The sequence below is a fragment of the Anastrepha ludens genome, chromosome 5 (genome assembly GCF_028408465.1).
Source record: "Anastrepha ludens isolate Willacy chromosome 5, idAnaLude1.1, whole genome shotgun sequence".
Classification (NCBI taxonomy): Eukaryota; Metazoa; Arthropoda; class Insecta; order Diptera; family Tephritidae; genus Anastrepha; species Anastrepha ludens.
In genome coordinates, this window is record NC_071501.1 from 81,787,936 (window position 1) to 81,801,548 (window position 13,613).

The following is a 13,613-nucleotide window of genomic DNA, read 5'->3' on the forward strand; positions in this document are numbered from 1 at the left end:
GCTTCCCTTTTTTTGAAAATTCACTATTTTGATTAGCCGAACGATTAATTACTAGATAATCTAATATATTAACAAAATTTGTTTGGTTTTTTGATTTCAGATAATCCAATCCTGAGTTACGATGTACACCGTAAATCGTCGTTTTTTAAAGGAGGTTCCAGAAATCGCCTGCAGCGCGCTCTATAATCAACATTTTCATAAATAAAAAATTTTGTTACGTTCTTGAAGGATGCTTTTATAACCGTCAAAAATTTTCAAATTAAAATATTCTGAAGTTTCTTCAGGATAAATCCTTGACAACCCGTCTTTTATTTGCTTCATAACTGCGTATAACCCCTTAAATGCACGCCCAAAGTCGAAAAAGCCAGTCTTTCCAGATCCAGGGTAAATTTACCACCTTACTTTCTTGTGCAGGTGAATGAAAACGACTGAAAAACTCTTTTTTGTTTCCACAAAATATATATAATTTTCTTTTTAATAAACAATACTCGTACTACACAAAAATTCCACATATTTTTAATTGCTTGTAAAGCTCTTTAGTTCCTATAAATACTCTTAATATGTATGATTAAATATATCTATCACAAAACACCATTTATAAAAAAGTACGCAGTAGAATACCTCGTAAATGAGCTGGCAACAGATTTTGATACATTTTATATTTCAGTTTTCCTAGGCAAATCTCATTTACCAATTAAATACCAATTTTCCTGCTGTTTTAATTGGAATAAATATTTCGTGTCGCATTAAGTTTTTTTTACAAGTGTATATATTTGTCATTAATAGTAAATATTCAAAAAATTACAAAAAATATGTCTCCAAAAGTGTATTCAGCACATCAATAAAAAGTGATTTTTCTAACAAATTTTTGTTCAACTTTCTTTTTAGCTTACAAAAGCAGCCAATTAAATTATTTACATTAACTTTGTTTTTGTAATTATTAAATATTACTTTTGATTTTGGTCTGTGTTGCCATTTGATATCAGCAACTTTGAATCGTTTTTCGTTTGTGTGTTGTTATATTTGTGTAAATATATACAAAGTATTCATTGCTTATTCTATGATATATGGTTTAGTTTCGACTCCAACAATTGTTCATTATTTTGTGTTTAAGATTTTATAAAAAATTGGCGTATTGGCATTGGGGATGCATTTGAAACGTTTTGTTCCAAGTACTTATGCTCCCTTACAATTTGTGTGTGCTGCTGACCAAATATTTTTGTCAATTATAATCGTTTAACCCATTCCACGCAGCTAGTAAAGTTTAACCTAATTTATGCTTATAAAATTGTACATACTCGTACAACAAAATACATCACTTTTCGTTTACATACATTTTATCACTTATTAAAATAGTGTGGAAATAAAAACATTTTGCCGAGGATTTCAAATGCTTAAAAAATATTCCAAGCATAAGAAATCATAGCAGCAACGGAGAAAAACGAAAAAGAAACCTAAAACTCTCAAGCATTTATCGTGTTGTCCTCAGCTTCCAGCGCAAGAAGAGATACGCTGAAACACGTAAAACCACAAAGATCACGATCAGCGCAACAATGTCGAGTGTGAAGTTGGCATCGACCATATCCAATTCCTCCAACGTGGTGAGCGGCGACTTGAAGTGACAGTAGGTCTGGAAGCACTTTAGCTTCTCACGGCCATAACCATAAGTGGCCAGAGCGGTGCCTTCGAAACCGTAACGGATGTAGGAGAGGTAAGTGATCCAACGCAAATAGATGGGTATCGCATCGAAGGAAACGAAGAAACCGGAAAAGAGCAGGAAGGGCACAGACATGACGGGCGCCAAGAAGACACCGTTTTGCACATTCATAGCCGCACCAACAACAAGACCCACCGACTGAGCAACGAATGCAATCATCAGGCAAGCGGCCAAGAACATAGCATAGCGGAACAGCTCCCACGGTTGAGAAGTGAAATAGTAAACGATGCTCACATAGACGACGCAGAATATTGCCTAAGAGGAGGAAAAGAGGGGGTTATGTTTACTTTTGAAATGCTGGAAGTTAATTGAAATGCGTGAAACTTACTTGAAAGGGCAGATCAGCAACAGAAATGGCCAGATAGTAGGACTTGAGCGAATACCAACGATTGAAGTTCTCCTTAAGCAGCACCGGCATTTCAAGAGGGACTGCAGGTGAGAAATAGGTAGCGGTTGAAAAGAAATATGCATTAATATATTTTGAAGAAAAAAGTGACGGCCATGTGCACAGATCACTCGCATAAATTATACAATAATATAAAATTAAGGGGTTGTATACAGTAAGAATTTTCAAAAAATTTATTTTTTTTTAAGAATATATTTTTAGAATTTTCAAAAAAATAATTTTTTTTTAAGAATATATTTTTCGAATATTTAAGAATACACACAGAAAATTTAATATCGTTCCGATGAATATTTTCAAAGTTACATGCACGATTGAAAAGGCATTTCAGAGTGCTTGAAAGTGCAAGACAAACTTTAAGGGGGTATTCTAGTCTAGAAATTTGAAAAAATCGAAAATTTTTTTTTTTCAAAATTTGATAGTTTAACTATTCAAAAATATTTCCCTAAAAGGATTTTTCAAAATTCGAATTATTTTCGAAGCTACAACTATTTTAGTGACGCGACAGCTGGACTGGTTTGAGCGGTCGGCGAACTTTAAACGTGTTTTTCTCGAAACTACTTCTTTCGATACGGTCGGCACGATATCTCAAGTTCTAATCAACCGATTTGCTTGAAATTTGTCATGAATATTCCTTAAATATATCTCTATCGTATGAAGCTCGAAAAACTGGAAATTTCAATTTTTTAATATGTGTAAACAATTCGAGAAAGCTTAAAAATAAGAGAAAAATCGATCTCAATTTTTTGAGTAGCCGCCATTTTATGGAACAATTTTTTTCCGTTTTTTCTGGTTCATACGATAATGACATTCATATTAATTAAGAATTTGTATTTTTTGTTTTTCAGATGACCACAAGGGTAGAAATCGTGACGACGGGGACACTACCTTTTTTCCCCCCCTTCCACTTCAAGGACGCATAACTCCATGAAAATTCATTTTTTTTTCCAAATTTATTTTGTGTGCTCCTAATATATGAATAAATAAATGATAAAAAAATGTATCGTAAAAATATCAATAGCTTTTTTTTTATTCATCGTCAAAAAATGCTCGAAATTCGGGCCTCTAGACTAGAATACCACCTTAAACGCGTTTTTCTCAAAATGGCGCCCTCAGAGCCGGTGATCAACATTACTCGAAAAGAGCTAGGCCGATTAGTCTCAAATTTTAACACGAGCTTCTTCAATATATTTTTTAGTAGTTAATCGAAGATTTTTTCTCATCAATAAATATTTTTTTATAAAAAATTTAAGGCCGAAATTTTGGTCAAAAAACGATTTTTTTTTGAGAAACCGCCATTTTGTCATTTGTTGTCAAAAAAAAATTATTTTGTTTATTCCTTTGATTAATTACTAGATTTGACATTACTTCCATGGTTTGGTTTTTTAACTTCAGAGGATTCAAGTTCAGAGATATAGAGGTCAACGCAAAACGTCTTTTTAGAGAGAAGCTTCCGGAGATCCTTTCCAAATAAATATTTTTACTAATACTAAGTCTTAAAATACAGTTAAAAGATAGCATAATATGTGTACAAATGTTTAGATCAATAAATTTAAAAGTTTTCTCAGAAAAAACTCTGGAAAACTCTCTTTTTGCGGCCTTCTAACTGTATATAACTCCTTAAATTGAAAAAAAAAATATCATAATTTCTTTTAATTATATTTTAATTTTTGTGCATAATTTGCCCACATGCCAATCACGCAGAGGCTGAACGCCCATAGCTACTCACATGACAGAATCGTTATGGTCATCGAGGTGTACATCAAGAACAACATATTGAAGAACAGGAAACCCAGGTTACTCAAAACTTTAGCGCCATCATTGCCAATGTCGTAGTAGAGTGCGCCGATAAGGAAGCCAACCAGCAGATGAGCAAATAAACGCAAATACATAAGAGTCTGCAAAGAACAAACGTGCAAAAAACACCAACACCATTAGTATATGCCTGAAAGTATGCAATGTCAGTGCGCACTCACCCAATCACGATAACTGAAGAGCAACGTACGACGCAGCACTACCCAGAACTGATGGAACTGCGATGTCGGATAACGTTCGGGCGAAGTGATTTCCTCCGACAACAATGCCGTTGTGCAATTATCCGCCTTCTCCACATCGATCATCGCATCACCCTTCTCATTCGTGCTCACCACAGGTACAACAGCACCGGTGGTGGTGCCTGTCGCCGCTGTGGTCGTCGACACATTCGAATTCTTCACAATATCATTGACCAGATTACCATTCAAAATACCGTTATTGAGCGTCAGATTCTCTTCATATTTGCCGCTGGTCGTATTCGTCGAGCTCGCATTCTTATCCAATATCGCCTTCAAATTGTGCACCTTCACCAAATCATTACGCATTTTCAGGCCTTCATAGTCGGCGACAGTGCGTATGTCCTTCTTGCCATTGTCGATTGCGTCGACCAATTTGCGTGTGTGATCGCCATGCTCACCGCAAGCCACCTCAATTACATAACTCGCCGGATTGTGATAGCTGGGACATTCCAAGCCGAGCGTTGACAAGAATGGTACCAGTTGTTTGGTGCTGCCCTGGTAAACACACTGACCATCGGCTAGAGTGTAGAGTTGATCGAACATCTCGAAGAGACGCGCGGACGGCTGATGAATAGTGCAAATGATGGTACGACCGCCAGCCGCTAACATCTTGAGCAAGTGTATGCATTGGAAGCAAGTCGAACTGTCTAGGCCTGAAGTGGGCTCGTCGAAGAACATAATCGGTGGGTTGCTGACAAGTTCTAGAGCGATGGACAGACGTTTCTTTTGGCCGCCGGACAGATTGCGTGTTAGGGTGTTGCGGTGTTCGCTCAAGCTGAGTGTGAGTAGAATGTCATCGATCTGGAAGGCAGACGAAGAAGGAAATGAGAGGGAGTCGTACCATTTTTTTTACTGAAATTAAGTGCTTATAAATCTATATTTGGTGTATGGAGAGGATTAGTAAAAATAATGCGTGATTAGATAGATGTTCGACTTAATGCCAAATTAAGGTGCGGTGCTGTTTTTGGGTCAGCGATGATCCAGTTTAAGTAGGTAGGTAGGTCTGATGGCTGCCAATATGACACACTCAGACCTGTCCTACGTCCGTTGTGATGCTACTGAAACTTCTTCCTTACACTGTGGGGTCCCTTTTGAATCATTCTGCGGGTTTTGTAAACGAGCTTAACTTCGTTAGTTTAAGATGCGCTGTTTCTGCTACATCTGTCAAAAATGCGTGTAAAGCCTTCATCTAATTAATCCTTCACATTCTTCATTAAGGAGATGTCTTATAGTTGACCCAGTTTTAACTTTTTTCAGTAAATGTGCGAGAGGGACCTTCAGTTTCAAGCCGACTCCGAAAGGCAGATATATTTATGAGGAGCTTTTTCATGGCAGAAATACACTCATAGGTTTTGCCATTGCCTGCCGAGGGGCGATGGCTATTAGAAAAAACTTTTTCTTAGTTTTGGTGTTCCACCGAGATTCGAACCTACGTTCTCTCTGTGAATTCCGAATGGTAGCCACACACCAACCCATTCGGCTACGGCGGCCGCGAGATTGCCCATCGATAATGGGCCAAATTTTCCATTCAATAGAGGTTAGTATAGTGAAAGGGTTTGAGAGAAAGATTCAGCGGAAGATTTTTGTACCTTTGCATGTTGGCGACGGCGAGTATCGTAGGTGATGAAACAATGAGCTGTATGAGCTTTACGACGACATAGACATAGCGCAGCGAATAAAGATCCAGCGGCTACGTTGGTTGGGTCATGTCGTCCGAATGGATACAAACGCTCCGGCTCTTAAAGTATTCGCTGCGGTACCAGCTGGTGGTAGCAGAGGAAGAGGAAGGCCTCGTTTGCGTTGGAAAGATCAGGTGATGTGTCCCACGCCAACGCCGGTTAGAACGAGAAAAAACGACATATTTAAACTCGGTCAAAATCGCGTAAGCGGTTATCGCGCCATTCAAGAAGAAGAGGAATGAATAGAGGATGGTGGACGAAGTTCATCAAGACCACGGAAAACTCTTTATGCCATTTTGTGTGAGGTAATTTCGCGGTTTATGGGCCAATGGCGCTGTATCTGCTTTTAAATACATTAACAATGTCGAAATTTAATATTATATTTAAACTGAAGGCTTGCGGCATGTACTATAGGGGGCACTGAAACTAATTCGAAATATTTGTGATTACATCAAAGATCATTCCAGCTGTCGCCTACGGCTATAGTAAAGATTGAAGAAAGGCAAAATTTCCATTAGCCGGACTTCCCAAACCTTTCGCAGCACAAAGTGCCGCTTAGAGGTAACACTGGTTATTATAATGGAAACTGGCGAAATTGATATAATTTTTAACCCTTTCATGCCCAACAATTACAGGTATCAAATACTATTATAGGATATTAATTACAACTAGTCAATTACATTTCGTTTTTGCAAAAATTATACAGCAGTCTCAGCAGAAAGCAGCTGTAAGCTGTCCCACGTTAACAACCAATCACTTACTGCTTCGTGGTAATTTAATGGCTTTGAACAGTCTAAGTATATACGCCAAGCAATCAATAAATTTTGTAAAAAAACAAAAATAAGAAAAAAATTCCCATGAGAAATTGTGCAATGCATGCAGTAGCTTATATTTAATTTTCGTGTTTCTACAATTTTATTTAATTTTCATATAATTGATTTAAATTGAGTTTCTCATGGAGTGAGCTCCATATGGAAGCCTCTTCCAAGCACATTTTCAATTCAGCATATTTGCGACAAGGAACGTCCATATATGGGAGGTAAACGTGGCACCTAGACACCACCACAAGACATCTCGTAAAGCGTCAAAATTAGCAAGTTTTTGTCGATGTACAGGTAAGCTATAAAAACACCCCACACCAATTTCTGACACATTTCTTTTTTTTTCATTTTAGAGGTAAATCATTTATTTTGTAATGTCGAAAATTCACGTTCTTCGGAAGTTAGGAATAGCCATTGACTAATTTGCCCAACAGCTTAGTTCGACTACAAATTTTATGCCTGTAAGAAAAATCAAATACAATTCCACTTTCACTGAAGTTATGCGCTATCCATACAGAAGCTTGCAGGATAATTAGGAACCATCCAAAACAACTATCGGAAGCAGGTATTTTTTCAGATAGTCAAGCAGTCATCTTAGCTTTAAAGTCACCTACTATATAACCAATTCAAAAATCGTCAGACAATGGAAAGAAGAACTTAATGCTTTAGCGTGCAAATCATCACTCTCATCGACAGACACTCTTATCTGCGTGCCTGGCCATAGGAATATAAGGAAACAGTATTTCACTATCTGTGTGAGTGCCTTAGTCTGGTGCTCTACGACATAGAATGCTGGGGGAATTATCGAAGGATAATTTGAAAGAAATTGTAGAAAAGCAAATAGACGACATAAGCAGATTCATAGTCAAATCAAGATGTTTCGACTAATAAAAAGTAGTGGCTCTACAAGTGGTGTATCAAAATGGCATCTTTTGTGCTAATTTGGTCTGGGCTGTGCCACTCAGACAACACCACCTTCCAGGCAGACAACTGGACAGACACGCATAGCTACATCAATTATTCCCACCGTTGGTCACATTTAGGTGTACACTACATCTTCGAAGTACCAGAAATAGGTTAACCAAACCATTGACTAATAATACTAAGCATTCAAATCTCTTACATCGCCTTCAAGGTAGGATCCTTACGAAAGCATAATCACATCTAAGCACGCCATTGAGTTATTCAATCATAAAAATATTTTTCAAAGGCATTTTACGGAATTGACTTTAGTTTTTGTCAAGACTTTGCATATATGCACGAGTATATTGATATTCTATCAACGGAAATCGGGTATCCTGAAGTAAAAGGTTTAATTTGGGAAAGAGAAAATAGTCGGTTGGAGCCATATTAGATGAATATGGTGAAAGTGGGTCCTTGATCAGAGAATTGCATTCACCATGATGACCTTAAGAAAACGGTGTGTTTTTCTTCCCCAAATGTGACTTTATCCGGCGGTAAAATATATCTTTATTCCTAAGTGAGTCTAGTGAGTCCCCTGCAGAGGCCTCCTCCCTGCTACAAAATCACTTACACACTTTGGAAACTTGGCTCAATAAATGGAAAACTAATATTAATCATGAAAAGTCTATTCATGTTACATTTACACTAAGAAGAGAACAATGCCCTCCAGTGTATTTAAATGGTCATCAAATTCCTACTAGCGACACAGTCAAGTACTTGGGAATGCATCTTGATCGACGCCTCATTTGGAAAAATCATATTAAAGCTAAGCATCAACAGCTTAAAAATAAAACCAAAAGAATGTACTGGCTACTTGGTGGCAAATCTCAACTTAGTCTAGAAAACAAGGTTAGATTGTATAAAGCTATATTGAAGCCTATATGGATCTACGGTATACAGCTTTGGGGAACTGCTAGTAAGTCCAATGTGGAGATTTTGCAACGCTACCAGTCAAAGACCTTGCGAACACTTGTTAATGCACCTTGGTTTATCACAAACGAAGCCATACACATGGATCTAGGTATTCCATTTGTTAAGAGAGAAGTCTCAGTATATTCTAAGAGATACATTGAAAGATTGCCAAATCATGTAAACACAAATGCTATTTGCTTGTTGGACACAACCAATGAAATTAGACGATTAAAGCGCAATCATGTCACTTGCCATTCCTTTAAATTTGTCAATTTAATAATAATAATAAAAAAACAAAAACAAAAAAAAAACAAAAAAAAAAGAGCTAAATATGAAATTGTTAAAATGCTCCATTAAATTTTAAAATTCTAATATAAGTTATACATGAAGTAAGTTATACAATTTTCGAGTAAAAATTAAATCTAATAACATAAAATATGCATAAGAATTGTAAAAAGAAAAAATTCTATAGTTTTCTATGTAGTTTTGCACCAGTGTAAATACTATGCTGTCATTAGGTAATAAGATCTCTTTTGCTGAATATCTGTATTCTAAGATAGATTGCAAATAAAGTATTTCCATTAAAAAAAAAAAAATTCCTAAGGCTGCCTTACCTGACAGTTTTCACAGTTTTTCTTATACCAGTTTTCTTAGAGCTGATCAACAGTCTCTGACAATCTTAAGAATGCCTCTGAGGTTTTGACTATATTCATCTTAAAGAAGTGAACTATCGCATAATAAACTGTATTGTTCTCGTAATTAATATTTATTCTCTCCGAGCAGTTCACGAAAAAGGTCTAACGAAATCAAGCCATGGCTAAGTGGTATCGGAAAAAAACGACTTATAAGATATTTACCGAACTTTGTGTGCAAAATGATGGGCTATGTGACATGGCGTGCCATTCAGTTGTTGTTCTTGTAGCAGCATAAACATTCTCAATGCAATTACGAAGAGTGTTGCTGAAGTGACAGTCGTTGGTCGGGTATTAATTCGAGTCGTTCCGGTAACGTAGAGCCGACTGCCGTGGGAACGTTAATTTAAAGTTCACTCAAACTCATGACTTCAATCTGAGCTGATTTAAATCTCAAAACCATTAAGCCCCGACAATATTATTATTTATTCTCCTGTCCGAAATTCAAAGAACAATCAAAGAAAATCATAGATGATTTTATTTTTTTGATGATTTCCGATCCTTTTTTGTGCAGAATGTACATACGCCTGTATTCACTCCTATTATGTGCCACGAATTACCTAGTTTTAACTATTTTTAATTTTTTTATTATTATAATTTTTTGGTTTTTTTGTCGTGAAACAAAAACCAAGTAAGTCAAAGCTCCGAACTTTGTACAAAAGTCGGAAAAAATTCGAAAGTCTTTTATTGGAGGTTGAATTAGTTTTAAAGGCGACACACAGATGGCGCTATTTATCACTTTATCGCATTGGCAATACTGAATATATATTCATGACAAAGCCTCATCCCTAGGCTTTGTTTATCAGTATCTGTCATTTCGCTGAAGTATAAACAACGCAGTGTTTTCGTGCTCCAAGTATGTCAACTTTCGTGCCGTCGAAACGCAATTTGCGGGAAGCTTTGCTTTTCTGCTTCAATTTGAAAAAAAATACAGCCCAAGCCCGTGAATTGCTGCAGGAGGCCTACCCAGACCATACTCCGTCGATTTCAACATGTGAGTACTGGTTTCGACGATTCAAAAGTGGTGATTTTCACACCGAAGACAAGGAGCGTCTTGGCCAGCCCAAAAAGTTCGAGGACGCGGAATTGGGGGAATTGGTAAACGAGGACTCGTGCCAAACCCAAGAAGAGCTTGCTGAATCATTAGGCGTTGATAAATCAACCGTTTGCAAGCGTCTAAAAGCGATGGGAATGATCCAAAAGCAAGGACATTGGGTCCCGTACGAGTTGAAGCTGCGCGACGTCGAACGGCGATTTTTTACGTGCGAATTGCTGATCGAGCGACAAAATCGGAAGGGTTTTTTGCATCGGGTGATGACTGGCGACGAAAAATGGATCCACTACGATAACCCAAAACGCAAAAAATCATGGGGTTTGCCCGGCCACGCATCAACGTCGACGGCCAAGCAGAATATTCACGGCAAGAAAATCATGCTCTGCATTTGGTGGGATCAGGTCGGCGTCGTATATTTTGAGCTGCTCCAACCGGGCGAAACAATCACGGGGGATCGTTACCGACTGCAATTGATGCGTTTAAGCCGGGTATTGGAAGAAAAACGGCCGGAAACGGTAAAAAGGCACGACAAGGTTATTTTGCAACATGACAACGCTCGGCCGCATGTTGCTCAACCTGTCAAAAAATACCTTGGAACGCTTGGCTGGGAAGTGTTACCCCACCCGCTGTATAGTCCAAACATAGCTCCCTCCGATTATCATTTGTTCCGGCATATGAGTCTCGATTTGGCGGACCAGCGGTTCTCCTCGTACGAGGCTACCAAAATATGGGTTGAGTCATGGATAGCCAAGCAGCGGCCAGAATTTTGGAGAAACGACATCCGGAAATTGCCCGAAAGATGGCCAATACTTCGAATAAAATATTTTGTACCGTTTTTTCACAATAAAGCCCCAAATCTTCGAAAAAAACCTTTAAAACTAATTCAACCTCCAATATATGGAAGAAAATGTTTAACACCTCAAGTAAAAAATTGTGGAAAATCAACGCGAATCATGAACTACCTAAAGCTTGGTTGGTTAGAATGGCGATTCATCTAGAATCCAACTAGCACTTAAAGCTTACTCGTTCCTATATTTATATTGAATGGGCTATGAAAATTATGTACATATCCAGAAAATTTCTAAAAATTTTGAAAAAAAGTTGCATATTTTAATCAATTATCTTTTGAAATATATTAAATCTTTTTTTTTAATTTTGTGCCACGTTTAGAGCTTTGAATTATATGGTTGTTATTGTAGAATGCACTATCTCTCACTCTCTCTCTCTCTATTAGCTTCACAGTCTGTGGTGGATCATAGCTTCATCAACAATGCACTGTGCTTCCATAAAACATAAAAGAACTTAAATACAAAAAAAAACAAAAATTAATGTTTGATAATTCATCGTGCTCCAATTATTTTGTAGACAGTTGTAGGTCTGTATCTATCGCGATTCAGTTGAGTTCTAGCACAAATAACCATTATTCGAAAGAAGTTAAAAAGAAGCTCAGCGCAGTAGTGAAGAGGGATACACAAATTAGCATATTAATCTATAAGACCGCCAGCGCCGAATGGGTTGGCGGGAGAATACCACAATGGGTACAATAATAAGGGGACGCCGATCGTGCTACCGCTACTTTGCTCTCAGCGAATTCGACAGAACCGCTGAATGTGTAACGTCGCACTCGTCTCTTGTGTGTTACTCCTATCTTGTTTGTGTAATTTCTTCTTCTTTTTTCATTCTAGTTCGCATTTTCACAACTCTCTCATGCAACTGCTCCGAAGGTGACATCACGCACTCTCTGATGGACGTAATCTTGTCTCTCTCATTCTTGCGTGACTACCATTCGGTAGTGCCCAGGTTCGAGAAGCCCCGCATGAAACTCCTAATGATGGAAAAAGTTTTGTCTAATAGCGGTCGCCTCTCGGCATACAATGGGAAACATTCGCGTGTAATTCTGCCATGAATAAGTTCCTCATAGAAAATCTTCTGCCGTTCGGAGATGGCATACACTGTAGGTCACTCCATTTGTGAAGAACAAACATCAAGAAGACGCACAGCACAAATAGGAGGAGGAGGAGCTCGGACAAACACCCAAAAAGGGTTTAAGCGCCAATTTCATATACATATATCTATGAGTATATATGTATACATATATGATCTAATAAGGAAATGTATGTAATTTTGCTCCATTAACTACATTGTTTTATATATTTTGTACGTGATCTTCCTATTCTGAGAATTCAGTATTTATCCAAGCCAATCTGATTGCCATCTTATCATACAAATATTGTCATCAAGCCGCAGTCGTCGCAAGCCGTCGACATTATAATTAAATTTTTTTTCGAAAAAAAAAAAAAAATCATAAGCGCGTGCTATTCACAAAATTGCATGTACATGAAAATAGTCACGCAAAAGCTTTAAGAAAAATAATGATTAATGCAAAGCCTAAAAAGACAAGAAAAAATATAATAAAAATAAATTTATTGCTTTGACTTGCAGGTAATACGTTGATTGATTCAGAATTGATCATAATACACGTCTGCTCTCAAAAATATTATAGCTCACAAAAATTTTAAAATACATACATACATACATACATCTTTCGCAACAGGCCTTTAATGAGGAAATATGTGGATAAGCAGAGAATGTTCATGGGTATTCTCACACGTTACTGCAGATTGGCTAGCAATCTGCACAGGATTTGGATATGTTCGACTGACTTCGGTCGAATGCGATGCTATAGCGCGAAGAAGCATAAGATATCTCGGCCGAAAGGAAGGCACAAACGGTCAGTAGAACCCACCTCTATCTTAGGTTTATTAAAAGAACCTGGTTTGGGTGAGGTGCTGTGATAAGCAGAGGGCACAAAGGACTGTGTCGTAGTGTAAATCTCAGTTTTATGCATCTCATTTATTTATTCAGCAAATATGCAAATCGGTCTAGTGCGCGTGTACACTCTTTTACCAGATATTTGTACAAAAATAATTAAAAATCTCGGATAAACGAAGAAGCGAATTGGTATAACTGTGATTGAAAGAGCGATAGACTCATTTGGGCTGACTTTTACGATTTTTGCAATGAAAATTATAGGCAACGCTATGTAATTGCGTGCGTAGGTAAAATATAAAAAAAAGATGTAAAACTTTCTAAAAAGAGTATCGAATACTTTACACCCAGTGCACTTTATAGAGAAATATTGAATTTTTTAGCTTTTCAAGAATATCAAAGAAACGACTCGAAATGCATAGAACTCATACGACAGTGGATAGAAATTCTAGGACAGAGGCAGGCAAAACAATGTATACTTCTTTCTATAAGAGCGTCAAGTAACAGCATCTTAGCATTTTAGGTCCACGAGAGCAGAGCAGTTGAGAA

At 37.4% G+C, this 13,613-nt stretch overlaps 1 protein-coding gene across 1 annotated transcript in view; it reads right to left on the reverse strand.

Moving 5' to 3' along the window:
• Window positions 1-437: 437 nt before the first annotated feature.
• Window positions 438-13,613, reverse strand: part of LOC128863944 (ATP-binding cassette sub-family G member 1) — a 140,884-nt gene continuing 127,708 nt past the window's right edge. Inside the window, exons 5-8 of the mRNA XM_054103373.1 lie at window positions 4,097-4,975; window positions 3,850-4,018; window positions 2,046-2,146; window positions 438-1,972 (exon numbers count right to left, since the gene is read on the reverse strand). Coding sequence (XP_053959348.1) covers window positions 1,472-1,972; window positions 2,046-2,146; window positions 3,850-4,018; window positions 4,097-4,975 — 1,650 coding nt within the window. The 3' untranslated portion in view covers window positions 438-1,471. The remainder of the gene's footprint in view (window positions 1,973-2,045; window positions 2,147-3,849; window positions 4,019-4,096; window positions 4,976-13,613) is intronic.